We start from the raw sequence: 27,780 nt of genomic DNA, 5'->3' as shown, positions 1-27,780 counted from the left end.
GCCCGGCCGCCATCGTCAAAACGGGTGGGTTCTCGCGGTACCGGCTGATAGAGCCGCCGCCTCCCGGAGCCTTCGGGGCTCCCGGTCATCGTGTGGGATATGCTCGGGTGGAGTAGCGGTGATGGGCTTTACGAACAGGCTGCCCACTCTGGAGGAGCCCCGCTCTGGTCATCCCGGCCCTGTCCCGGCGTGCCCCGTCGGCTGCGACGGCCGGGAGGTGTAGACTGGAAGCGCGGCTGCCGCCATCTTGGCTACGGGCAGATGCCGTGCTGCCGCCATCATGGGGGCGGGCAGGTTTTTCGCTACCGGGAACACGGCAGTGGAGGAACTGCCGCGTCCCGGAGCCTCCAGGGATCCCGGTTGCGGTGTGCGCGACGATCAGTCCCCGCTTCGCCCTGGAGCAGCGGTGATGGGGTCGGCGAGCGGACTGCCCGCTCTGGTGGAGTCCCGCCCCGGTGCTTGTCCCGCCCCTGTCCCGGCGTGCCCCGTCGGCGGTGATGGCGGAGGGTGGCGGTAGCGGTGGGAGCGGCCGGGGGCCGCCGTGCCCCGGGGCGGCCTCGGCGTTCCGGCGCTGGGAGCATCTGCGGCGGCGGGCGGCGACGCCCTGGGCCCGCGGGCTCTTGGCCGTGGCCGCCGGGCTCGGGCTCTTATACGCGGTGCTGCGGGTGCCGGTGCGACTCCGGGACGGCCTGGCGGCGGGTGAGGGCGGCAGGGGCGGATGGCGCGCCGGGGGGAGGCGGACGCTGCCTGTGGAGCCGGGCGTGCGGGCAGGGCAGGCTCGGCCCGGATCTCCCGAGCATCCTGGCCTGTATTGGGAATAGTGTACCCAGCGGGACCGGGAGGGTGATTGTCCCGCTGTGTTGGGTACTGGCGAGGGGCTCCGCAGGTGCTGTGTCCAGATCTGGGACCTTCCATTCAGGAGGAACGTTGCGGGACTGGAGTGTGCCCAGAGAAGGGAACGCATCTGGGGGAGGTCTGGGGCACCAGGAGCAGCTGAGGGAGCTGGAAAGGGGCTCAGCCTGGAGCAAAGGAGGCTCAGGGGGGACCTTGTGGCTCTGCACAAGTCCCTGACAGGAGGGGGCAGCCGGGGGGGTCGGGCTCTGCTCCCAGGGAACAGGGACAGGAGGAGAGGGAACGGCCTCAAGCTGTGCCAGGGGAAGCTCAGGTCGAACATCAGCAGGAATTTCTTCGTGGAAAGGGTGGTCAGGCATTGGAAGGGGATGGTGGAGTTCCCATCCCTGGTAGTATCCAGGGCACTCGGTGACCTGGCACTCAGTGCTCTGGTCACAGTGTTGACGAGGTGGGGATTGGTCACAAGTTGGACTCGAAAAGGTCTTTTCCAAACTAATTGATATTTTGATTCTGTGAATATGTCCCAGCAGTGCCTATGGGCTGGTCCTACATCCCAGCTTTGCTCAGTGGCATACTGGGCTCATCACCTGCCCCCAGGGCTGAGGACATGGCCGAGGACTGTGCAGTCCTGGGGCAGCTGGAAGCAGCCAAGGCACTGCCCCGGTGCCACCTGCGTGCTGCTATGTGCTCCCACCTGGAGGTCTGTCAGGCTGGAGCCCTGCCCTGGCCAGCCCTGTCCCTGTCCAACCTGTGCTGGTGGCAGGTGACAAGGCTGATGTGCAGTTTGAGTCCAAACCATGGTCAGAGCACCACTAGATAATTACATTTCCTGCATTATGCTCTTGATAGCAGGAGGGAGAGGTCTTTGGAAAATATATGTTAGCACTGAATATAAATTTGCTCAAAACAGCATGGTTTTGTCTTAAAGTGAAATAGTATGTTAAATTGGCTTGTTGTGGTCCACCAGCCACTGTATGGGTGAAACTGTAAGATGCTTTGTCTAGAAATGTACACTGATTTTTTAAAAATTTGGTATAAAAATTAACTGTCACAGGTGGTTACAAACAAAATAATATGTGGTGAGGATTCCCCCTAGCAATGTAGCATTATAAAGCTCCTGGGCCTATAGTATACTGTAGATTTCCGTGATATTCAGCATTCTTTAATAGACAAGCTATTTTTGTTAAGTTGCTTGTTAAGTCTTTGGTTTTGTTTCTCTTAACAGCGACCATGTTCTTAAGCACTTTGACTCCAAAATTCTACTTTGCCCTTACAGTGACTTCATCTTTTATATCTGGACTGATATTTGTAAGTAGTCCTTTTTTTTTTTTTTTTTTTTTTTTTAAACAACTTTAGCACCTCTCAGATGACTTTATGAGGGGTAAATGGAATGAGTATCAAACTCTAGAGGGTGCCTTTGTGCTGGGAAGGAACTTCTCTGACGTATTGTAACAACTCTTTTGCTGTGTGTTGTATGTTGGGACTGTATGAGTCTGAGAAAATAACTTGTATGGAATCCCAGAATTGTTTACCTCCCCTGACACAGCTCCAGCTGCTCCCTTGGGTTCTGTCACTGGTCACCAGAGAGAAGAGACCAGTGCCTGATCCAGGTACAGGATCCAAGCTGGTCTAGGGCTGACAGTTTGGTGTAGTCCTTGAGGGCTTGTGATATGCAAGTATTTTTAATAGCTTCAAAAAGAGATAGTAGTATTTTTGGCCCAAAATTTCTGCTAAGCGATTGTCATTGCTCTTAACTTAGCCTTGTCTCTTTGTTAGCCTCTCTCTTTCTGGTTAGCAGAACATCTCAGTTTAATGGGCCGTTTTGTCCTTTATTCTTTTAGATTATTTTTGTGAAATGAAAAAACTACACCTGTGTTGAATACTACAAATTTGGTACTACAGGTAGGGCTACAGCTTGAAATATCCTCACCAGAAAAGGAGGATATAATGTTTTTTGCCTCTGTTCCCAGTTTCCCTATACAGGCACTACTGAAAGGGTTTATGAGTTACCCTAATGACCTGGGGAGGGAGGAACATAACATTTGACTAAAATTTTGCTGGTTTTTTTCCAATCTCTTTCATGTTTTGTGAGTGATCCTGCATCAGAGAGACAGGCCAAACCAGATCATTAGTGTTACTCTGGAGATAAGTTCCATCCCTGATCATTTGCAAGGGGATGTACTCGCTGTGAACACTCTTCAGCTCTCATGTTTGCTGGAAGGGTATCACCTAAGGAAGTTTCTGGTGCTTTTTTCTCCTGTGACAGGTGTTTGAGTGGTGGCACTTCCGGAAATACGGCACATCTTTCATTGAGCAGGTTTCTGTGAGCCATTTGAGGCCACTCATCGGGGGTGCAGAGAACAGCCCCCCAGCCCTGGCAGCTTTCTCGGCGGGGGAGAATGAGACCAGCAGGCAGAACATGCCAGGTGATTCCTGATGTGTCCCAGCAGCTTTCCTTAAGCTTCAAGGTGGCTTTTAATGGCTTTGCCTCTGCATTAGTGCTTGTAAAGAATGGACAAAACCTACATCTTACAAAGTGCTTTATTAGTAGTGGTAAAAATAAACTAAATAATAATGTATTTTTGTTCTAAGCCATTCCTTGTTAAAAATATGATTTAGAAAATGTTATACATTTAGCTAAAACTGTTCCAGTAACATTAGTTATTTACTGTTGTAAATATGTGCAAGGTAAACATTGCATGAGTGTACATGGCGGTGTTCAATCTTCCCACCGTGTGCTTTTGTACCCCAGCAATGTTGGGGAGCAGAAATATTTGTGGAATAGCAGAAGTTTATGAAAATGATTGTATAATAATAAAAGCAGCTTTTGAAAGCACAAGTGTTTTTGCGTTACTGCATTTTAACGTCAAGGTAATATTTCCTGTGCTTTTAATTTAAAAAGTACTTTTTTTTTTTTTATTCCCCAGAGTGCAAAGTGTGGCGAAATCCTCTCAATCTATTCAGAGGGGCAGAGTATAGCAGGTATTAATTATCTTGCTTTCCACTGCATATTGTTAAAATTAATCGGGGGCATGCACATGACTTCCTCACAGAGCTTGCACTGGTAATGTCAGGAGACAGCTGGAGACCTGCAAGATTATAGGGGTGATTGATGCCAATCCTGTGTTTAAAAGGCACCAAGCCAAGCTTTGGCAGTTTCAATGTTAAGAACAAAAATATTACTGTAATATCAGGGTTTTTTGAGAGTAAAGTAGAAAAAAAACCTTAATTTGGAGGTTGAGACAGTGATTCTCAATCTGAATTCTCTTCTTTTAAAATATATGGTAAGCCTCCTAGTGTTACTTCGTGGGAAAAGCTGCTTTCTAGTAAGCCAGTTCCCAAGTTGTTTAGAACGTTACAGACTATTGAACAGTAGTACTTGGAACTTTGTGCTAGTAGCTTTAGTCTTTATTATTACAGATTTTCTGCACTAGGCACATCAGATATCCCCTTGGTATCAGCATTGCTGATTGCTAGGAATGCCTCTTACTGAAATTTCTGCTGTTTTAGGTACATGTGGGTGACTGGGAAGGAGCCTCTTACTTACTATGACATGAATTTGTCTGCTCAAGATCATCAGACCTTCTTCACATGTGACACGGATGTCCTTCGGCCTTCGGATACAGGTACTGACGTCTGTCAGGTGTGTAAGTGTTGGGCAGTGTCAAGTGCGTGTTTTTAGTGAACTTCAAAGTAGCGCAAGTTATCATGTCAAATATTTTGTGAAACTGTGGCCTTTCTCAACTGCTGAAGGGGTTTAATAGATGTATAGAATCACAGAGGGGTTTGGGTTGGGAGGGACCTTAAAGCCCATCTTGTTCCACTCCTTGCCATGGACAGGGACACCTTCCGCTAGACCAGGTTGCTCCAAGCCCCATCCAATCTGACCTTGAAATTGAGTGGAAAGATGTTTTACCTTGTGCATTCTCTACAACTTTAGTGCTGTCAGGGTCCTGACATTTTTTAAGATCTCACACATTTCAAATAATTAACACAATATTGCAAACCTGGATTATATTCTCAACAGCCAAAATGTGGTCTCATTTAAACCTTAGTAATGAATAGTGCGGTCTCCAGATTTTTTTTCCTTGTGTTCCACATGTTTCGTGCACAAAATGTTCTTTACCTGGTTATTGTCGGTGTGGGTGTGAATTATTGTCAGTTTGTCACATTCCAGAGGTGTTCCTTGTCAGCTGGCTGTGACATGTTTGATATGAAAGATGTGTTTTTATTTCACAAAAGGGAATGTATTGTCTCGCTTGCTGAGCCAAGACTAATATTTTGTTTCCGAAAGAAAACTCAAATATTTTTCCACGTTATTCTTGCTGGACAGCAGGAGGTTTTGTTCCAAAAGAAACATGTATAGATTCTTCAGTTTTCTTATCGTCCTTGAGATAGGCCAGATATAGAACTCCATGAGTGTAAGGTTTTGGAGTTCTTTCAGAACTGGTTTTTAGTGTGAAAGTTAATAATTCTGCATTGAAAATGGTAGCTCTGAGTGTGTTGTTTTCCTAGAAGTTGATTTTCAGTTTGTGTTTTCCATGTTTCCCGAATGGACACATGGTGAGGAGGGGTTTAGAGTTCATTGCATTGAAATAATTTTGAATTCAAGTTGTAGTTCAAAGGACACGTCTGAATAGATTTCACCCTTTTTACTTGTTCCCTAGAACACTTCCTAATAAGCTGATAAATTGTGTATCTTGAATTGGCTTTGCTGTGTGATGCCACTCAAATGTGCTTTGTAAATTTTTTTAAAAATTGTTAACCCTTTATGATCTGACAGTTGTCTAAAAATAATCATGGAACAGCATCCCAGAATGGTTTGGTTTGGAGGGGACCTTAAAGCCCATCCAGCTCCACCCCCTACCATGGGCAGGGACACTTTCTACTATCCCAGGTTGCTCCAAGCCCCATCCAGCCTGGCCTTGGACACTTCAGGGATGGAGCAGTGACAGCAGCTCTGGCCAACTTAATACTTTAAGTACAAAACTCTACCTGTGCAAGACACCACTTACTCCATCACTGTTTTCTTTGAAGTTCTGTTTGCAAGCTTTAAGTTCTCTGCAGGTCTATGCAAGAACCTGTGTTTAACAATTGCTCCTGCCAAGCTTTCAACAAGTTCTGGAAAATGTTTCCGAAAATCTGTAGCAATTCAGAAATTGTACATCTGCCTGGTTATGTAAGCTGTTTCTGTGCTCTGTGTAGGAGTTGTGAAATGGTCAGTGAGGAATCTTCCTGGTGGTGTTGCTTTCTTAAACTAAATTTGGGGCATAATGAACTGTTGAAAATTCGATGCTTGTGGTAGGAGCAGGCTGAATTTGAAACACTTGTTTATTCTTTCTTATAACAATCATACAGCAAACAAGAATTTTCAGACCAGAAGGGAATGTTAATTAGAGCTGGCTCCACGCAGCCAGTGTTGCCTGCACTGTCTCCCAGGTCTTTCACAGGTGTCCATGTCCCTCACCAGCTTTTCCGTGTTTTTTCCTGCAGTTATGCAGAAAGCGTGGCGAGAGAGGAGCCCGCAAGCCCGGATTAAAGCAGCATATCAAGCTCTAGAGTTGAACAATGAGTAAGTTTATAAATTCAGTTGCTGTATTTCTAGTGTGAAGGATTAAGTGGAAGGATACTGAGCACACTATCAGTTTCTTCATCTCACTTTTAGCAAAGTTTTAAATAGCTTAAAGGGAACTTTTGGGACTGGGAATCACACATGGAGCTGTAAATTGCACTGAAGTATTGAACTGTTCTACTAAAAACAGGTTTTGTGCTGCTTTTTTTCTTAAATCATTGTATTAGTGGCAATAACAAATGAGAAATCTTATTCAGGTGTGGAATGGTCTAAATTGAATATGAGATCATGTATTTCAGAGATGGCATCGTGGTAGAACTGTGTTCAGAATTCACAGATGCCACTCCTGTAAAGGATTTAAAAATCCTGTAGCATAAACCAAAGAATTTCCCCCACTACTGTGATCTGCTTTGTTATGTTGTCTTGTTATTTTTGCATAAAATGTTTTTAAATCTCCTGGTTTTGCAAAAGCAAACCAAACAAAGAAAAACCTTTCCAGACAGCTACAGACCATTTTTACAGTTTCAAGGAAAATAACTTAACTTACTTTTGCATTTTTTTCCTTTGTTTTTTTCTCCAAATGCAGGGGGGAGGTGTGTTTTTTTCTGTAAAATGGAAAAGGTTTCTTTTTTCCTGTCACTCCCCCTTTGAATTCACATCAGTATTTTGGAACTTAAATGTTGTCAATGCTTACATCTTAAGTGAATCTTGCCCATTTCTAATGCTTCTAACACTTAATAAAAATACGAAATGTCCTCCCTCAAAATAACTAGTAGGTTTTTCTCTTACTTCAGTTGTGCTACTGCATATGTCCTTCTGGCTGAGGAGGAAGCAACAACTATTGTGGATGCTGAGAAATATTTCAAGCAGGCTCTGAAAGCAGGAGAAATGATTTACAGAAAATCTCAGAACTGCCATTCCCAGAGCCCCCAGCATGAAGCACAGCTGAGTAAGGACTCTGAATCCCATTAACTCTTGGGTTTGTGTGAGCAGAAATGTAAAACTAAAGTTATAATTAGGAGAGGTAAGGATTGAAACTGATAGACTAATATTTTTTTGTCTTTGTAATCAGGAAGAGACACCAATGTATTGGTGTATGTGAAAAGGAGACTAGCTATGTGTGCCAGGAAACTTGGAAGAATACGAGAAGCAGTAAAAATGATGAGAGATGTAAGTAAGAGTAAAGAAAACCTGAGTTAACCACTGTTTTCAGTCACATTGTCCAAATTGATGGTCTTAAGTTCATTCCTAGGCATCATAATTAATCTAATTGAATTGTTTTCCCATGAGATTTGCACATCATGATTGGATGGGGCTTTGAGTAACCTGGTCTAGTAGCAGCTGTTCCTGCCCTTCTGTTATGGCAGGGGGTTGGAATGAGATGAGCTTTGATTGCTTGCAACCCAAGTTGTTCTGTGATTTTATGAAATGATGCAATTCTTTTCATGCTGCTTCCATGCCTGTTTCTAACACTCTGAGACAACAGAACATTGAAAAATCCTAGATTATTGTACTGATTTCTATTAAGCATTTCAGTGATTCAACTGCAATACTTTATGTAATTTATTTCTCTTTACTGATTTGCAGCTGATGAAAGAGTTTCCACTTCTGAGTATGCTGAATATCCATGAAAACCTCCTGGAGGCTCTTCTGGAGTTACAGGCTTATGCAGACGTCCAGGCAGTTTTAGCCAAGTATGATGGTAAGTGATGCCTGTTGGAAAATGTGGGTGTTTTTGAATGAGTGCAAGTGAAGTGGGCAAGGGATGTCTGTCCACAGGCAGGAGTCTACCCATGACCTCAGCAAGGTGAGCAGATTCCCTTCATCTGTAGCAAACAGGTACTTCCTGAGTACAGGTCAAGTTTTCCTTTTGACTGCTGAGGTCAAATTTAGGCAAACAAAATTGCATACAGATTACTTTCTATGTTTTTAAGTTACTTCTAATCTGTAAAGAAATCCTGCTTCAATTCAAGGATTATTTTAGTTAATCTCTTCTGCATCCCTGGTTATGCCTAAATTCATCAGCCTTTTTCAGCCAGCACATAGTCCTGTAAGTAATTGATGTAAATAAGCTGGAAAAGGTACTTTTCCTTTCTGTCATCTTCCAGGCTTGCTCTTGTGCTTCTGTAATGCTGAGGTTGCTCATCAGAGATGAGCAGTGTGCAAACATACTGTTTGCCAGAGATCAGTGTGTGCATCAAATGGTGTCGTTTGCTTTCACTTTCCATCTCAATTAGTAGGTTTCAGATATTGTGTAAGTCTAAGTAAAGGTTAATAAAATATATACTTATTTTTTATTGCCCTCAGTTTTGCCACCTAGACAGTGCCCATTTCATGAGTATACAATAGGCTGCTGTCAAAGCAGGGCCTTAAATCACCTTTGGAATGGAGGGACATAGCAGCAGTATTTTATGACAGTTACTCTCAGAAGTTGTTGAGTTCTCTCTTATGTCAATTCTTTATTGCCTCAGGGAATCAAAAGGTATGCTATTTTTGCCCAAATCCTGTGCCACTTGTATATGGCCAACCTAGCACCCTGCTCCCATTCCTTGATCCTCTTCTGAGTGGATTCCTCTTAATTTATGAAAACCATTTGCACTTTGCCCAGTGCTTGCTTCTGTTAACACCAGGAATTGTGACACTTCCTTAAGAAAGGGTTGCTGATTTTTTTCTGAGTGTCTGGAAAAATGAGTACAAGCTTCAAACTCCCTGCAGCACCCCTGTGTTTTGCTTGACATGACAGCCAGACTTGTAGTAAGTGATGGACAAGCCCAGGATGGGATTTACCAAAAAAAGCAAGAACCATCTGACTATACACAACATGGTACTTGGGAATTAGACCCCAGACTTTGTCTGCTTTTAAAGTAAACTTGCACTGTGGAGTGCTAACCTTCTAATCTGTAATTGTCAGCTCAAACTTGGCTTCAGATATTCTACAAAGATACAACTAACAGAATTCTCCCTCGTGGAACTGCAGAAGAACAGAAACTGCATTTTTGTTAAAATTCATCTACGTGTCTGTAATGTAATTTTTTGTGATCAGCTTCTGGGCAGTCTCTCAGCGTTGTATAAAACTGTGTTAAGGTACAGTTGCAAAATTAAGTAAAAATTAGAAGCTTACTTTAAATCTTTGTGGGTTAATATAGGAAATACATTCTGGTTTTAATTGTATTTATTGTAATTGTAAATTGTATTTATGTGTGCATTTCTCTTGGGATTCAGTTTCAGTGTGTTGGTACATTTAGAAACAAAAAATGACTCTATCACCTAAATACAACTTTGAGTTTTCAATCTGAGACTGACTGGTGACTGTGCAAAGAAATTGAAAATTTCTAATCACAGCTGAAATGTTCCAGATGTTACATTCATTGTCTCCCATACCCAAGGAAAAACCTTTAACTCAAAGGATGTGGGTTTAAAATGTTTGTATTGCCTTAGAATCTTACAGCTTAATTATTTTATTTTTTCACAGATATCAGTCTTCCCAAATCAGCAGCAATATGTTACACAGCAGCTCTGCTGAAAGCCAGAGCTGTTTCAGAAAGGTAAGCAAAGATGTGTGTGAAAACAATGGTTTGTAGCTAATCTTAGGTTCTGATGTAAAATATGAAGGAAAAAGGTGTAGATATTTTATGTTTTAAAATTACTTCTGAACTGTGAAGAAATCTTTGCTTCAATTCAAGGATTATTTTAATTTTTAAATCTTTTTTATATCCCTGGTTATGCCTAAATAAGTAGCTGTTACATTTCTAAGAGCAAGCTGAGTGTATTTATATATGCACATACATTTGTGTGTGTAATTAAACACAATTTAAATTTCCTTTTTTAGCATCCATAAAGTTAGTACAGGTGAGGATGTTTTTCACGAGCCCATGAACTGGCCAAGTGCTTTTGTGTAAATTCTGTTTTTAGTGTTTTGCTTGGGATTTGTTTTTTGGGGTGGGTGCAGGGAATTTGTGGTAGTTGCTGCTGGCATTTCACTGTGCTCTGAGGCCAGCTCCACCTCCCAACAGGTGATACTGTAACAGGGAGCTGAAAGTCAGGGCACTCACCTGACATGATTGACATGAATTTTCATATGTCGTATGGGCATTGGTAACAGTCAAGATACCTAACTTAAAATGAACTTTTTTCTCCTAGAAGGGTTTGTTTGTCTTTCTTGATAAATCAGCCAATTTTTAGTGAAATCCAAGTTCACAATGCAAATGAACACCTGGTTAGCATTTATTATTTATTACTTTTGTTCAGTGTGGGTTTTTCCCTTCAGGTTCTCCCCAGAAACCGCCTCCAAGAGAGGGCTTAGTACAGCAGAAATTAATGCTGTGGAAGCAATTCACAGAGCTGTGGAATTTAACCCTCATGTTCCAAAGGTAAGAGTATTTTATTTCTTATTGGACTGCTTTTACTGTATTCTGAAAAATACCATGTTATAATATAATTTTGTTACTGGAGCCTTTCTAGCCCCATGTTTTCTTGAATTTGGTTATAATTCCAGCCATGGAGTTGTTAAAAACATTAGTATTTATATCATAAATGTTTTGTCACCAGATTTTTTTTTTTTAATAATAGCTGATGTTCAAACAGGGTTTTATGCAGAAAAATTTAAACTTGGAATTTCTTGACTCGTTGGGAAAATCCAGTAAGGTATTACTGAAGGCCCTTTACTCTCAGTAAGGGTAGACATTAATAAATATAAGTGCAGATAGTTAAAGTCATAGAATAATCACAGAATGGTTTGTGTTGGAAGGGACCTTAAAGATTCCTCATTCCAACACCCTGCTTCCAAGTCCCTGAAGCCAAATTAAGTTCTTCAAACAATAATCACTCTAGTATTCCAAACCCCTTTATTCTGCTGTGCTTCCAACCATGGCTCCATGGTTATTGAAGGATCTACAGTCACTTACTTTCTTCATCCACATGTAAACAAGATTAAGAGTCTGTGTCACCACAGGCTAATGTCTGGCATCAAAACACAGATTCCACAGAGCATTGGGTGAATAAAATCTTGCATTGCTTTTTACTGTACTAGGGATGCTTGCAGTATGAAACCTTGAATGCAGGAGGTTGGCTCAGTGCAGGGTCTAATCCTCTGCAAATGATGATGGAGTCCCAGTGGCTGCTGCTGGGGAGGCTGGAATGATCCGGCCGCTCCGTTATGTCTGCCTGTCCAATCCAATAGAATGTGCACTGAGAAAGCCAATTGCTGGGAGAAATTGCTGCTTGTTTGCATGACTGATCAAGAGCGTAGCAAGTCCATTTCAGACAGTCTCAGACAGATTTTTCTTTAGCCTCTGCCTTTAGGGGCAGAAGATTATAATGCATTATTATTATCTAAAAGTTCTTTTGTTTTGGGTATCCTCCAGTTGTTTCTGAAGCCTCATATACCTTTTTAAAGAAGTTAAGAGATCATTTCAAAGAGGCTGTTGATAAAATATGGTCTCTAGTTCTGCAGACAAATGCAAAAACTGATTCCAGGTTTCAGTAATTTGATTTTCTCTTCTATTTGTACATCTCTCCATTCTTCATGGTTTTTTTATTACAATATTGCCTCAAGGCACCAGTTGATTAGATGACAGAGCAGAATTTTATTGGTGCAGGCTGTTTAGAACTCTGAAATGTTTATGGTCAAAGCAAACAAGTGAACAAGGGCGGAGAAGTGAAGCAACTCGCCCAGTGGATCACAGAGGGGGAAGAAAATCTGATCTGTTCCATAGCCTAAAAATAAATGAGTATGTAACGTAGAAATCCCTTTGTTCGCACATCTGATTAAAGTGATTGTACATAACATTGTTTTGCATAAGGAAAATAAAACAAGGTTTGTTTCTCTTTGTTCTGCTTTTACAAGGCTAGGGTTTGTTTGGAAAGTTAGAACCAGCTGGAAAACTGGTCCTCTTAAGCCATTTCAAATTAGAAATCCATAACTGCATTTTAGTACTGTATGAAACAATCTTTTGCAGTCATCTTCTGAATATTTCAGAGATTTTTTTATTGTGTATAAAGACTTCAAAACCTTCAGTTCATTACTGAGATACCTTCAGTACTGATACCTTGCCTGTTTCATGCTTATAGACGTGAAAACCTGCCAGACTGGAATTTTTCTGTTTATGTGATAACATGGGCTCAGAGAGAGCTAAAGCCTGGAGTTGAGCATTGGTGTGTTGTGGCAATACTTGCAGTGGGGCTTCACCACCACTCCTGCGTTTATATTCCCAGTTAGCATAATGGAAGAGTGGGCACTGTTGAGAGCATGAGGAGTCGGGTCAGGGGTCAGATATTTGAGACCATTTTCCCACAGCAGCCCTGTGTGAGTGATCCTTTACTGTGTTAAAAAAAAAAAATCCAAAAAAAATTGAAGAGGATTAGAGTGGATTAACAAGAATATTACCCTCCAGAGTGCAGGCCCAAGGCGCGGAGAGAAGAACCTAGCCAGGCAGCAAATGTGCTTTATTTGGCTGGGGCACAACCCCTCCTACATTCCTTGAAGAGTCTGAATGGGAAAAGTTAAGTCCTCAAACTGGATTAGTAAATAATCTCATAGTTTGTGGCATCTGCCGAAATAAATCGGTGAGTTAGCTGCATTCTTACACTTTGGGGGACACTCCAAGGAATTGCCAGCTACATTGATCAAAGATGTGCATTAACTTTGGCTGATATTGAATGAGACACTGTATGGTAGGAAAGAACAGCTCATAGGTAAATACTAGAGCTGAAATGGTCATTTCATTCTTGTAAAACGTAGTCCTCTTTTTAAAAGCTGAGTTCAAATGAATACCTGACTTTTTTAATGTACCTTGAGAAAACGTGATACATTTTAAAAAATGCATGTTCTGTGTTGCAAAAGAAATGGGAAATGATGAATCCTTGTGTTCTTTGACCCTTCTGAGTATCAGATTTTCTGCTGATGGAGGGAGAGGGCTGAAATTGAAAAAATCTGAAATCAAAGATACTTTGTGGTAGCCCAGAAAGACCACATTAAAAGAAGATTTTCCTGTGTTTGGTTTATTATTCTTCCTTTGGTTAGCACACTGACACTTTCAGGTTTGCTGCTTATACTTTAGAGCTAACAAGTCCTCAACCGCCTACATTGAAACTTTCAGTGATGAAGTAATGAGCAAAAATACCGTTGGTTTGGGGTTTTTTGTCAGCCTAAATTTGTCCCTCATTGGTGTTGCACGTGCAGCATTATACTTAACGTCTGTTCCACAAGAATGTATTTTTATTTTGTCTTAATGAAGCTGTATGTTTTTTCTTGATTTTTTTTTTTCTTGTGTATGTGAAAGCCTAATTTAAGAGTCATACACACAGGAGTGTGTTTTGCTGCTTTTCATTTCTCATGTGAGTGCAGCCTGGCTGCTTTGTGGTAGAAACTTGCCCCTTCTACACTCAGTTACGCCTAAAATGATCATTTATGTTTCACAATAAAAGGTTTTGGAAAATTCCATCTAACCAGGTGGGCTTTCCATTTTTCCTTTCAGTATTTACTAGAAATGAAAAGCCTAGTGCTGCCTCCAGAGCACATTTTGAAGCGAGGGGACAGTGAGGCAGTAGCCTATGCTTTTTTTCACCTCCAGCACTGGAAGAGGATAGAAGGAGCCCTAAATCTGCTACACTGCACTTGGGAAGGCAGTAAGTATCTCCTTTTCTTTTTTTTCTGTACAGTAGACTAGTCTCTCTGCCTTTACCCTCCTCAAACATGATTGGTTCTCTTTGTGAGAAGCTGGTCACCTGAATAGATACAGATCTAATGTCACTCACCCTTTTTGCAGCATTTAGGATGATCCCATACCCGTTAGAGAAAGGCCATCTTTTCTATCCCTATCCAAGCTGTACCGAAACAGCAGACAGAGAGCTGTTGCCAAGTAAGTGGTTTCTAAGCAGTAATGATAATAAAACACAGGCCAAGGACATATTCAGTTTGTGGTATTCTGTATTTACCTTACTGTGATTTTTTTTAGTTTGAGCTTCCTGTGAAGGGGTTTCAGCTATTTGTTGATGTCCCTCCCAGAAGATCCTGAAGCACTTGACGTGTGTGTGTGTGGTAAATGTCAGCTTGATGCTGTAATAGCCTAAGTCCTTCAGAGATGAAATCTGTGTGTGGTACATTCAGACTGAGTCTGGCCAACTTTGAGAACAACAAAATGGACCATTTGTTAAAAATTGCTTTTAAAAGAATTTGTGGATTTGACTGCTTTTGTTGCAAGGAATCAATCCATGGTTCTAGTCCTGCACTGGGTATGCAGTAAAACCTGACTGTGATCTTACAGAGAATCTTTGGTTAATCTGTAGCTTCGTAGAACAGGTATTGTTTTCTGTCATTAATTCGATGGTCTGTATTTATCTGCTGACTTCTTCATCGAACTTCTTATCCATGTATTTCTACAGATTTATAATAACATTTGATACTGAAAAGTAAGTCTTATCCAGCTGCTCTTTGCTTCAAGGTTACTTTATGCAATTATGAGCCTACATGTTTTTTCCTTTGGGCAAGACAAATAAACTGTATCATTACTGCCCGTACCCAGGATATTTAGGAAAATAGCATTAATTTAGATTAGAGTTGAGTTGTTAATTATACATCTTAATTGAATTCCTTTGGGGTTGAACTTCTATATCTTGAAGAAACACAATTCCTCTGGGACTGGAAAGGGCTACTGCAAAAGCACCAGCAGCCCCACAGAGACCACAGCTGCGAAAAGGAAAACTGCACAGACGTGTTTCTGTTTAAAAGCCTGAAGTTATATTTAAAATGTGTAATTTAAATTTGCCCCCAGACTGCTTTAAATTACTCATTTCTCACTTATGCAGGATATTGCACAAGGAATTCCTTGGTTAGCAACTAACCCTAAATTGTAGACTTCCCAGCATAATTAAACACCAACACATGCAGATATTTCAACAGGATCACTCACGCATTCCTGTTATGTTTTAAATATAAAACTACCTATAAATAAAATCATCTTAACGCTTTTATTGCAGTACTTCCTCGAGAAATCTTGGCACTTAATTTTTAAAAAATTTATCTATTTAAAATAATGTTGACCAAATCAATGATTCAGAAAACCTGGACTGGTCTGATGAGTAACGCTTCTCAAATGTCTGTGAACGTATAGAATTAGCTTTACTTGTCTTTACCTATTTTGAATTTGGTTTTAATTTCTCAGTGTAGGAAAAGCTACTGCAAAAGGAATTAATTCCTATTTTTTAAACACTTTCCTAAATTATATTGCTCCATGTTTTAGAAATTAGGTGAGTTTCTATATAGTATAAATCTCTGGGTACCATTAACGTCTCTGATGGATGTTAGACATGGATTTCCAAATATTCTACTTAACTGTGCTCCAAAATCATATCATTAAAACCAAAACAAACCCTGAACACTTTGCCATTAATGAGTTGCAAGAACACAAGACACTTTTGGTGGGTTTACTCTTCTAATGGTGCTTTAATGTGCCAGCATTCATAAACAGTAACTGGGAGGGTAAAGTGTCTTTTTCCTCCTCAGACTTCAGTTTAAAAAAAATACAATTGTATTTTCTTATTTTACAGAAAAAAGCTTATTTATAATTTTAGGTTTTTGTTAGGTTTTAAAAACAGCTTGTCAGGAAGGGCAGTCCTTTTATAATTACTTATGTCTATAGAAACTATTTTTTTCTTCATGTAAAAATCTTTTCAAATCATTGGATAGAAATCAGAGCTGCAGGTATCCAGAGCCAGTAAGTAATTGCACATTCACCAAGCAGGTCCTCAGCAAGTGACCAGTAGTAGTGTCGTGAGTGCTGAAAGCTCTACATGCCACCCTTGGCCTGGCTAATCACCCGCTTTGGATTTTGTTACCAGAGATTGGAAATTGCAAGGAGCTGCTATGTACAGAATTTATAACCCAGTCCTGGTGCTGTTTTCTTTGAGGTCTGCTCTGTCAGCTGCTCTGAACAGATTTACTGTAGTCTACAACCAGAAGTCTTCAAGAAGTACTAAGAAATATATGTGTATATAACATGCTGGTTGTTTTGTACTTGCTCAGCTTCTTACAGAGTGTGGAGATGTCCTGTTCTTTTCGGGTAACAGGGTTAGAGCTCCAGAGAGTTGAAAACACCTGAATTATTTTAGTTGGTGTGGGTAATTTTGACAGCTTGTGAACTTGTTCCGGTTTGGTCAAATTTAGAAATATATCCTCCGAGAGAAGGCACAACCACCCCTTCCCCCCCACCAGGTTCGGGAAAAATAAATTTTCCTCAAAGGACAGTGAAAGAGATAAAAACTATTTATTTAACAAACACACGGGAAAAGGATAATAATGCTAAATAATAAAATTTCGCTGTGGAGAAAAAACCTGGGAAAGTGTCAGAGTCCTCCCTTTGGTCTCCTCGGAGCTGGGGCTTGGCCCAGGGCCAGGCCCTCTGTGCCCGGTGGAAAGTCCTCCCGATGTGCTCTGATATTGAAGCAGTCCAGCAGAAAAGGGAGAAAATCCGAAATTCTGGGGAAGGAAAAAAAAGTTCAACTCTCAGTCTCTCTCTAGAGAAAAAGAAACTGAAAAACTGGCCAAAGCTGACTGGAAAAAAAACCTGCAAGCCGGGTGCTTCCTCGCTCCCCCGCCGCAGCTGGAAAAAAAAAAAGGCGCTATCTCTGTTTGACCTTGAACAAGCTGCAAACTGCTTTGAAAAAGTTTTGCTCCGTTTTTCCTTCCTCCTCTCAGGCTCAGTTTAAAGGCATAGAAAGGCACAAGAATTAATTTCTGGGCATAGGGCAGCAATATGGGATACACATCATAAAGTCACCCCAAGACAGAACTTTACAGGTGTTCGCTCTGTCCTGTTAGACGAGTAGGTACCAGAAACTGAGCCTGATTAAATGCTTCAAAAATAAAGCCCATGCAAATGAAAAAGATGACTGGGAAGAGAATATTAATAATGAAAATAAATATATAATGACTATTAATAATGAAAACAAGCATGTAATGTAGGGGAAAAATTTTTAAGAAGTTAAAGTACTGGAACCTAAGATGTGCTGCATGAGTCTTTCCTTCTGAAAGTCCAGAAATGAGCTACAAGGCTATAAGTAATTCAGAAAGCAGTCCTTGATTATCAAATGTCAACATTCTTCGTTTTTTCCTTTCAGCATTTCATGAAGTCTCCGTTTACCCCCAGAAGGAGCTTCCCTTTTTCATCCATTTCACAGCAGGCCTGTGTTCCTTTTCAGCCATGCTGGCCCTCCTTACCCACCAGTTCCCTGAGCTGATGGTCACTTTTGTGAAAGCTGTAAGTACTACCTCTGTCATAGGGCTTGCTTAGGTTTCTCCTGAGTTTTTGGGAATTTTGACGTCCAGGGTGAAATAACTTCTAGTCAATCTCATGCTTGTGGGGCATAAATTATTTTATCTGGTTTGTAAGAATCTCCATTGTGACAAACACAGGTTGAAATTTGGGCAAAATGTCTTATTTTGACAAGAGATGAAGTATTGCTGTTACATACCATGGCTTTAATTTGCTCTGCTATGGTGAGAGAGCACCATTTCAGCACCAGGGAAATTTTTCCACAGAACACTGTGTTGAGTATGGATTTTATCCTTGTGGAAGTGAACAACTGCAGCGGGAGAGCCTCAAAAATAAAAGCTGAGAAACAAAGTGCATAGGCAGCTTCCTTCCCCAGCTTCTCAAACTACTCCAGGCAGTAGGTTTGGCCTTTATTGAACTGTGGATCTCATGCAGTAGAGCAGAGTAGTGAATAAAGAGCTCTGAACTCTTTAAGTGAATCATTTATTCTGGCTTTGCTAATCAAAATAAAGGGTAAAAGACATTTGCTTCCTGGCTGGTTTAATGAACAGGTAATGGAGACGCAGGAGGAAAGCCCTTCTTTTTTAAGGATACTTCATTCCTAAAAGCGTTTGCTAGTGAGCCCAGTCTAATGTCCAAGTCATGCAGGTCTGAGAGTGGGGCCTCATTTCCACACAGTTGTGTTGATCTTTATGCTGGAAAATGTAGTTGGACATGCCAGTGACAAATTTCAGTGCTGCTCATAGTTGGCTGGGTTCATAGTAACTAGGGGCTAACTATCTGCTTGATTAATTCTATAAGGGCTGCATTAGCAAAGTTGTAGATTTCCAAAGAGATACAAGGCCAAATGTTATGCTAACAAAGAGTTGCTTCGTGAAGTTCTCTCTGCTGGGTTTCTTGAACCAAAAAAACAAAGAAAAGACTTTGTAGAATTGAGTTAGGCTTTGCAGTTGGGATGTCCAGTGACATGTCCAAGAGTGGGGAAAAAACTCCCAGGGTTTGGTCATTTGGCAGTGTGTTTATTTTCTTTAGGAAGAGATGATCAAGAGGGGTGCGCATTGCCACAGCATTCCCCCAACCAAATCACAGTGGCAGCAGGCACAGACAAAGGGGTTCTTGACACTCTCTGTGGCAGTTTAATACCAGCAAAAGTTGAAATTGTGTACTGAGATCATCAGGCAAGAAGGGAATTCTGTATTACTCTCTCTTGAGATTGACAGCTGAGAAGGAAATACCAACTTCCAGTATTCTGCTAGTTTAGCTAGAATTAATGTTGACTCTCAATCATACTCTACTGATAAAAATTCTTCCATATTTTATTTTTAGATGATTGTACTCATGATCCCATTCCTGATGTTTTCAGAGGGATTCAGAAAACTTGTAAGAAACAATGATACTCAACATCAAAGTAGCATTTCTGGTTTTATTGCCCACAACAGGGGTGTTGCAGCTAGATGACTTTTAAGGTCCCTTCCAACCCAAACCATTCTATGATTCTGTGATTCCGTGTTTTAGTTAATAGATTGCGTCAATATTTTAACTATTGATAATGCTGTGATGGCTGCTACTTTATACATACTCTCTTGTCTTCTGGAGGTCTGTAGTAGTAGCATCTAGTTGAATTTTCATACCAAAAATGGAAGATCATCTTTTATTTAATGATACCAGCCTTTCCACTCAAGCAATAAATACATAAATATAAATAAAGCAATTATTACTTGCTATATTGAGCATTATATCTTCAAGTAATTCCAGTGCTTTAAGCTTTCTAAATTACTTTTTCCTATGTATTTCATTACTTCAAGTATTTTTCATCTTACTGTTCTTTAACTTATTAAATATAGTAATTTGCGATAATAAAGTTCTGGCTGGTATATCTGGAGTGCTTTGGCCATAGATTAAAGCAATGCAAAATGTATTTCCAACTCTTGAATTTCCAAGAAACCTAGAACACGTTTTTAGGAATGTCAATTGGAAAGTATTGTGTATATGGAATTTTTCACTGTAAATCTCCAAGCAGTGACTCCTTAGATTACATTTCAGTTACTTCTTAATCAAACTGTTTTTCCAGCAGTTGAATCCACAGTGAGCTGAATGCCTCAGAAGGGGTTTAAGAAGTTGAATACCTTTCTATTGACTTGAAAAATCTGAGTTTACATACTTTCATTTGTTAGTGCTTGAGTTTGTTTCCTCCATAATAAATCACAGGGTAAACCTTGGCAAATTGCTAAAAATATTCCAAGTGGCCAAAAATCACAATGAAGCATTTACGGGTTCCAATGTATACAGTGGGATCCAGCATCAGCAGAGGCCGGAGCGCTGGCACTGGCTGCGGGAGCGGGAGCCGCTCCTGCCCCCACGCTCCCAGCCCTGGGAACCGGCGCCACGGGGATTGCTGGTGTCTTGCACGGCTCGGAGGGCTTGCAGGTGTTGGGGACTGGTGCTGGCAGAATGTTGAGCATTTACTGATGCAGTTAAGGGTCTGTGAAGGTGCCCAGAACAGCTGTGGCTGCTGCATCTCTGGAAGTGTCCAAGGCCAGGTTAGACAGGGCTTGGAGCAACCTGGGATAGTGGAAGGTGTCCCTGCCCATGACAAGGTGTTGAAATTAGATGATCTTTAAGGTCCCTTCCAACCCAAACTATTCTTTGATTCCATGATAACTGTGAGTTGGTGCTGGTGAGGACAGTGGAACAGGCAGTGGTAGGGGATCCACAGGAGCTGCAGTACCAGTGCAGGTGCTCCCTGGGCCTCGCTGTTTGTTTCATCCAGATTTCTGATCTCTTGGAGAATCACACTGTTTTTGATCATCAGACAGCTCTGTTTCTCAGTAGTTGCTGTTCAGAGTCTTCTCAGTAAGTGACAGAAGGGAGGAAGGTACGCAAATGACGACAATCTGAACAGCTCACTGAACGAGCTGAAAAACACTGCTAGATAAAACAACTTCTGTTACAATTGCAGTCAAAAGGTTCTGATTGTTTTTTCATTCAGTATGTATTTTTATTTTTTAATAATTACACAGATGGAGAAGTGGGTGGATGTGTATCATCTTGCAAAAGTGAGGTTGCACAATTCCTTCTGTAATACAAAGACACCAAGAAGTCTGCAAGAACACCAGTGATACAGAGTGACAGCAGGCACTGTAAACATTTCTCAGGAGTTCCTGAAAACACTGAACATGCCTTCACAGAATCATGGAATGGTTTGGGTGGGAACAGACCTTAAGGCTCATCCTGTTCCACCTCCTGCCATGGGCAGGGACACCTTCCACTATCCCAGGTTGCTCCCAGCCCCGTCCAACCTGGCCTTGGGCACTTCCAGGGATGGGGCAGCTACAGCTTCTCTGGACGATTCCAAGTAGATTGATTGCATTTTTTACATCTGAACCTTATGTTACTGGAATAAACCAGTATAAATTATTTTTAAAATACTGAAAAAAATAGTGTAGCAGTGTTCCTGCTGTATTCTACTGAAAACAACTTCCTTTTTCAGGGAATTGGATAAAATCCTAAGATAGTCCCTGTTCCAAAGTGGTTTTATATGGATTGCTTGATATTTTCACAACAAAGAAAGAAGTCATGGGACTTAAATTAAAAATTGGCTAATTTTTATGATTATGAGATTAGGAGAAAACATTTCTCATTCTGACTGTTCCCTAGCTCCCTGTTGGAGGATTCCTTGCCATTTTGTCCATGGCAGCCATCTAGGGACAGAAACTAGGGCAAAGCAGAGCTGTGTCTGGCAAGTCCTGCTTTGTGTGACACTGCTTTACTTTCGGAACAAATCCCCCTACCACTTTACCCAAAGCTCATTAAGTGAGACTGGAGAATTAACTTTTTAGCCAGCTGCTGAACTTTTCATATTTATAAACACTTGAGTCTTTTGCTTATCTAAGAGAAAATGTGTATAGTTTGGAGATGTGCACTTCCCTGCCAATGTGTAATGAGTGGTTCTACACTTGGTAGAAAAAAAAAAGCCTGAAGTTTCCTGTCAGAGCTGAGTGTCGATGCCAAGGGCAAAGGTTTCTTGCCTTGCTAATCTACATCTTAACTCATGCACTTAATGTGAAGGTGCCACACGCAAACAGGCAGGGAAGAAGCTCACTGCAAGGGAAAGCTCCTGCACTGCTGTGAATGTTATGTTTTAAAAGCCTTTTTAATGTAATATTTGAGGTTATGATAGAAGCCAGGAGGGCCAAAGTAAAAGCTTCAAAGTAAATGAGTCCTGTTGTTGCTAACCCATGAAATGAGGGTTTGCACAAGGATAACCCAAATGCCAGTGGAATATTTGGGGGATGGGTTGAGAAGGTGCAGGGGAGTTTGCACGATTTGTTTTAGCCTAATCTTACTTCTGGAACTGTTTAGATGGCATCTAGAATATGGATCCCGTCTGGAAGCACAGACTGGTCTTGGTGGATGGGCTGTTCAATTTGAGGTGGTGACCTGTAAATAATCTATGCCTGAGTATTGAAAAAATGAGGTGATCATTAAGGTCCCTTCCAACCTAAACAATCCTGTGATTCTCTGACAGATCTGCTGTCTTCTTCTCCCATGTCTGTTCAGCCCTGAAGGCACAGTGCTGAGGCACAGTGCTGAGCAGCTGGAAGAGTTGTAGTATGGAGCAATGCCATTCTAACCCTTGTGCTTTTGCCCAGGTGCTGCGGGTGCTGTGGCCGGTGAGTGCTCCCAGCGTTCTGGCCTCCAGCTGAATGGACTGCACCAGGGGTGAGTGGACAAGGCTGGAATTGGGGCTTCCAGAGGGTTTTTCTTCTTCTGTGTGTCTTCATTAATATCTAATATTTACAACAAGCCTATTTCATGGCATCAGCAGTGAAGGGATTGGAGTTCAGTTGCCTTGAGGGAAAGACACCAGAGTGGTTTTTGCTCATACCTTGAGTCTGAAGAAGGAAGTTGGTTTGGAAACTGAGCTGATTTATTGTTGTGTTCTGTTTCTTCCAGTGCTTTGGGATACTTCTATCACCCTTCAGTTTCACTATGGAGCACACAGAGGTCCTGCTGCTGTCCAGCCCCTGGCATAAGCTGACTCCAGTGTGACTGGAGTGTGTTTTCCATGATAGCTTGATTTTATTCTCATGAGCCTCTCTTGGTGGTTCGCTGACCGCCAGTTGTGGGGGCCAAGGAAGAAATCTGGGCTCTTCAAACTGATATCTTTGACAGGATTCCACATTGATGGTGCTTAACATACGAATTTCTTCTTTGGCCTTAATCTGTAATCATCTAAGAAAATAGTTCTTGTTGAGCAATAGTTTATTGCTCTCTAAATCACTTGGACAACTGGAAGCTCATACTTCCTCTGTAAGAAAGGAGAATACACAAACTGAGCAGGTGTTCGGAGTATTGATACTTCCTTCTCAGCTGCAGTTGCACCAGATACTTGGCTTAGATTTAATTTTATAAGCCTTTTTCAAAATATTTGTTAACAGCAAAGTATGGTTCTGCTTTCTTTATTAAAAGGTTGCTACTTAACACATTGAATTTGTTGACTTCTTAAGTGTCTGTTTAATATAGATTATAATGTGCAAACAAAGATTTGTTTCTTCTCTATCTTACGAGCTTGCAATACTCAAGGAGATGGTAAACACCACTATTTCGTGTTACTTCATTAGATTTATTTGTGCATCTTTTATTCTTCAAGACAAAGCATTTTGAAAGACAGGATGGTTTCTGAAACTGCCCAAAATATTGTGATATCTGCATGGGAGTCTGTTGGGAGACCTGAACTTTCAAGTGTTAGTCCAATGTAATGTTGCTGTTGATATGAAGACTTGAAGAGAGTGGAGATGGGGAAAACTCTTCAAAGGATTTGCTTGATAAACAGACCAGCCCTGAGGGTTTGTTTACTGCAGAGGTGAAAGGATGGCTGTGGCAACCAAGTGGTTTGAGGTAATTGGTGTGACTTCTGTTTCCACTCTTCCATTAGATTAAAAGTCTTTTTCCCACGCAGGTCTGCTGCTTGGCATCAGAGTCATGTTAGCCTAGGCCTCTTAGAAGGGGAAGAGATAAAAATAGCACAAGCTTGTGGATAAATGCTAATTCTGAGCACATGAAAACCCATCATCTTACTTTTTGCAGATAAACACATATACTTACCTCTAAGAATGGGGGAGATTTTGCATGTTTGATCTCCACTATCTTTGTGAATGTTTGTGACATTGATGGCTTCTTTCAAAGGTGGTGTAAATTATTCCAGTTTCTGAATCCTGGATGGAAGAAGCTTGCTGTAGCCTGCTGTATTCTCTGAAACAATCCCTAAGTCAGTCAATAACAAGTCACTTGAATTGACTTAAAATACCTCCTTACACAGAAGATGAAGAATGAATTATTTTTCTTTTTCCTGATGTTCAAATCCTTCTTTATCTTGTAAACCAAGTTCTATGAAGCAGAAAGTCACCTCTGCATCTCATGTAAGTGTAGTTTATTTGTAACTCTGAAGGGAAACACACTTGTTTAGGTAGAAATGCCATTGTTTGCTCTCCACTGCTTATTTCTGTTGACTGGACTTTAATCCAGGTTAAGTATTTCAATTCTTCAAAGAATCAAAAGGGAAGCTCTACAGAAAGATACTACCAGTGTTTTTAGAATTACCTAACTACTAGAATGTAATTTTCTCAACTTTCTTTCCAGTTGGTCATTGGGGCTGTTTCTCACTTTGGAATCATTGTGGTGATTAATAGGCCTGTTGTGTTCATGTGATTTCACTTCTTGGTCTGCAGGGGCCCATAAGGTAACCAGTCTAATGCTTTTTAAAGTTGAACCTTTTCCAGCAGTTGTGTGGGGTTATAAATGAAGCTCTGCCTCCCATGTATCATCCCAAGAGCTGCTTTCTCTCACTGTCCTCCCTTGACATAACAGTAACAGAAAGGGGATGGGCTTGTTCTGAAAGGAGAGTTGGCAGCAGGCTGTGTAATGAAAATCTTCCTGTCTCTAGAAGTGCCAGCAATTCTTGAGGAAGGAATGCTCTCTATGATTTTCCAGCAGGCTTCTCCATGCTTTTTGGACTCATACCTTAGTAATACCTTATCAATTATGTTGTGTGTGTATATATATATATATATATATAAAAATTACAGTTATGACTCAGGACAGATAAATATTGATGTAACTTCCTTGAAACAAGAACTGTGGTGACTTTACAGCCATTGGGATGGCAATAGATTTTTCACAAGGCTTTATATGGCATTAACAGACTCCTCATATTTTCAGTTCGTTCAGAGTAGCCAGTGAAAGTCAATCTTTAAGATCAGCATTTATTTCTATACCTGAATCTAATATGTGTATTTGTAAACCAGGGTAATTATAGGCTCTTTGATCATTTAGGCAGGGTTTGAGTTTGGGGTGGGTTTGGTTTGTTGGGTAGTTCTGGGTGCTAGCAGTGTCTCTCCATGTCGGGACCAGGTTAGTTCTTGATCAGGATGTCCAGGAAGAGAATGTAGCTGCATTTGTTCCTGCCAGCCTCTGACTTCTCCAGGAGTATTTTCCAAAAAGGACAGGAAGGGTAGGAAAGGGGGCAGTGTTACCACAGTAAAACTATTGTTTGTGAAGCAATTAAGCAACTGAATTATTGTGTGAATTTGCCCTGTCTTACCACTGATTTTAATGAAAAGTGTCTAAAGATCTTTGTGAATCAGGAGTTTATTGCATGTGCATCTGGAGAGATGACACAAATGTGATTTAGCACATTACTGAAGCAGTTTCCTAATGTTGTCTAACTTGAAGTGTTCGGAAGCTGATGCTTACATGCTATTGGCCGTTTGATTTCATGTAGCCACAGAAGTAGGAGCATTTCAATATAGTGTACCATGATGGTGCAGTGGGTGCTGCTGGCTGTTGGCACTGTTAGAATAATAAAACTCTTACAGCAGAGGTGAGGCAGTTTAGAATAATAAATGTTTCAGGGTAACAAGGTCTGTTCATTGCCACCCTAGTTCATGTGGGCTATAAATCACATCAGAATTCTGGGGAATAATCTCTGGCAGATATTTACCATGCTGGGAGCCCTTCATTTTTGAAATTTGGAATAGATGCCTGTTAGTAGCTTTTATGCATGTATGGATGTGGCAAAAGGACTTTTCATACTGTCAGACACCTTGGTCACTGAGGTTATGGGGACAAATTCATATGGAGGTGGCCCTGGAGTGGTTCTTCATCCAGGTTTGTCACAGGCCAGTTCCCTTTGTGCATCTCTCCAGCACTGGCCGGGTATGTTTATTCCCTGCTCCTCATCCTGGAATTGTTGTGAGGGTGCCAAGCCTTGTAGATCCATGACTCTGAGCAAGGCAGGGTGTAAAGGTCATAGTTGAGACCATTAATAACAAGGTGCAAACGGCTGGTTTATATGTAATGTGAAGCTTTTTACTTATTTCATTTTTGCACTTCGGGGGCTCTGTTTGCTTATGGAGCACTTGGTGTCTGGTACCTATTTAGGCTGAGAGCAGGCAATTGGGTTCCTTCAGGCCTTCAGAGGAATGCAGAAAATTGTTCTCTGGTGTTGTAATTCTGCTGGGATAACTGGAGCTTATTTGTCTCACTGCTTATTAAATGCATACTTGTCTAGAGGTCTTCTTTTTTTTTTTTTTTTTCTCTCTTTTTTCCTGAGAAACATTGGGTGAATCCCAAGGACCACAAGTGAGAGGAGGATTCCAGGAGGAGGGGGAGAGGGAAGTGCCTGCACCTCTCCACAGGCTGCATCATCCACCTCCAGTGCCAGCAGAATGAAGACGTTAAATATGAGAGCAGACTCCCTTAGGGAAAGGAGACGTGTATGGGGCTTGACCAGGCATAAATTAATATTGCCCTTCCCCCGCTTGGAGATGAGACAGTGAGGGGAGCAATCTCCCAAACACTAATGGATGGGGCATGTTGGAGCCAGTGAGGCTGCGCTGAGGTGTCCAAAAGGGCCCAGCTGTGGAGGTCGGGAGCAGATGTAAACTGGTGCTGTGCTCTTTGCAGAGAGCACTGTGGGCAGCAGGGCACTAGGGGTTCATGGAATCACAGAATATCCTGAGCTGAAGGGACCGGCAAAGATTGAGTCCAACTCCTGGCTGTGCGCAGGGCACCCCAATGATCCCACCCTGTGCTTGAGAGCATTGTCCAAACGCTCCTGGAGCTCTGACAGCCAAGGGGCTGTGACCATTCCCTCGGGAGCCTGTTCAGTGCCTGACCACCCTCTGGGGGAAGAACCTTTTCCTGATGTCCAGTCTAAACCTCTCCAGCACTCATACTCTACCAGCTTCTGAGCAGTGCCCAGCTTGCCCTGTTTTGCTGTTAAAAGGGACAGACTCCTCTTGTCTGTCTCCTGCATTTAATTAGGATGGCTGCAGAGGTGATGTATGAGCTGTTGTCACCTGCTTTTGGGTCAAAGATCTCTACAGATTAGTCAGGATGACAGTAACAATCACAGTGGGCTTCTGTGTTCAGTCTCCTGTTCTCTGAATTCACCCATCTTACAATAAAGGTGGATAGAGAGTAAAGGCAGTTTCAGTTTCCAACTCTGTCTCCTGGCTGCCTCCTCCCTGTCTGGAGCCTCCTTGGCAGGGTGTGCTCTGCACGCCCCAGCCCTTACACTGGAGGGACAAGACGGTGATCAGGGATGCTGCTCATGTGCTTGGAATTTTCCTCATTTCCAGCCTTGACTGCTGTTCTATGCTCTTTGGTGGGACCTTCAGTGAGTCTGGTCATTGGGGAGAGCGAGATAACACATCCACGCTTACGGCATTGGTAAGGGTGCATCCACCACGATGAGTGTGTTCCTCCGTTGGGATCTTCCGCTTTTGGTTATTTCTGGCCAGCAACGTTTTCCTTTTATTCTGGATGCACTGAGTTGTGCAATTACAGTGTGGCCTCATCGGTTGGACCCTTCTCTTAACAACCTCTTGATTTCTTTGCTAATTTGGCTGTGGGCTTTCATCAGTTATAAAACAGAGTGACACAGTATGTGACTATTGCATTCTCCTGCCTTGACTCACCGGCTGTGATTGCAGAGCAGTGACCCCCCTGCTGCTAGCTGGAGCAGCCCTCGGCTGAGCAGCTGACGGCTGACTCGGCTTCAGGAATATGGGATGTGAAAAC

At 41.8% G+C, this 27,780-nt stretch overlaps 1 protein-coding gene across 4 annotated transcripts; it reads left to right on the top strand.

Moving 5' to 3' along the window:
- The first annotated feature begins 1 nt into the window (after window position 1).
- ST7L (suppression of tumorigenicity 7 like) lies at window positions 2-23,187 on the top strand. 4 transcript variants are annotated; one of them, XM_068995995.1, is made up of 16 exons: window positions 2-24; window positions 2,078-2,160; window positions 3,119-3,278; window positions 3,780-3,834; window positions 4,363-4,478; window positions 6,346-6,424; window positions 7,219-7,373; window positions 7,497-7,594; window positions 8,012-8,126; window positions 9,897-9,969; window positions 10,692-10,794; window positions 13,900-14,050; window positions 14,191-14,283; window positions 17,540-17,679; window positions 22,347-22,416; window positions 22,651-23,187. In XM_068995995.1, exons 2-15 carry the CDS (start codon window positions 2,083-2,085, stop codon window positions 22,398-22,400), a joined length of 1,470 nt encoding a protein of 489 aa, XP_068852096.1. In that variant the 5' UTR covers window positions 2-24; window positions 2,078-2,082; the 3' UTR covers window positions 22,401-22,416; window positions 22,651-23,187. The 4 variants fall into 4 exon arrangements, with proteins under 4 accessions (XP_068852096.1, XP_068852094.1, XP_068852093.1 ...); XM_068995993.1 differs by lacking the exon at window positions 2-24 and adding an exon at window positions 272-699 and having other exon boundaries at window positions 17,621-17,679; XM_068995992.1 differs by lacking the exon at window positions 2-24 and adding an exon at window positions 274-699.
- The last annotated feature ends 4,593 nt before the right edge of the window (window positions 23,188-27,780 follow it).

Source organism: Aphelocoma coerulescens, chromosome 26, assembly GCF_041296385.1.
Source record: "Aphelocoma coerulescens isolate FSJ_1873_10779 chromosome 26, UR_Acoe_1.0, whole genome shotgun sequence".
NCBI classification, from domain to species: Eukaryota; Metazoa; Chordata; class Aves; order Passeriformes; family Corvidae; genus Aphelocoma; species Aphelocoma coerulescens.
This window is presented reverse-complemented; position numbering and strand designations above follow the sequence as displayed.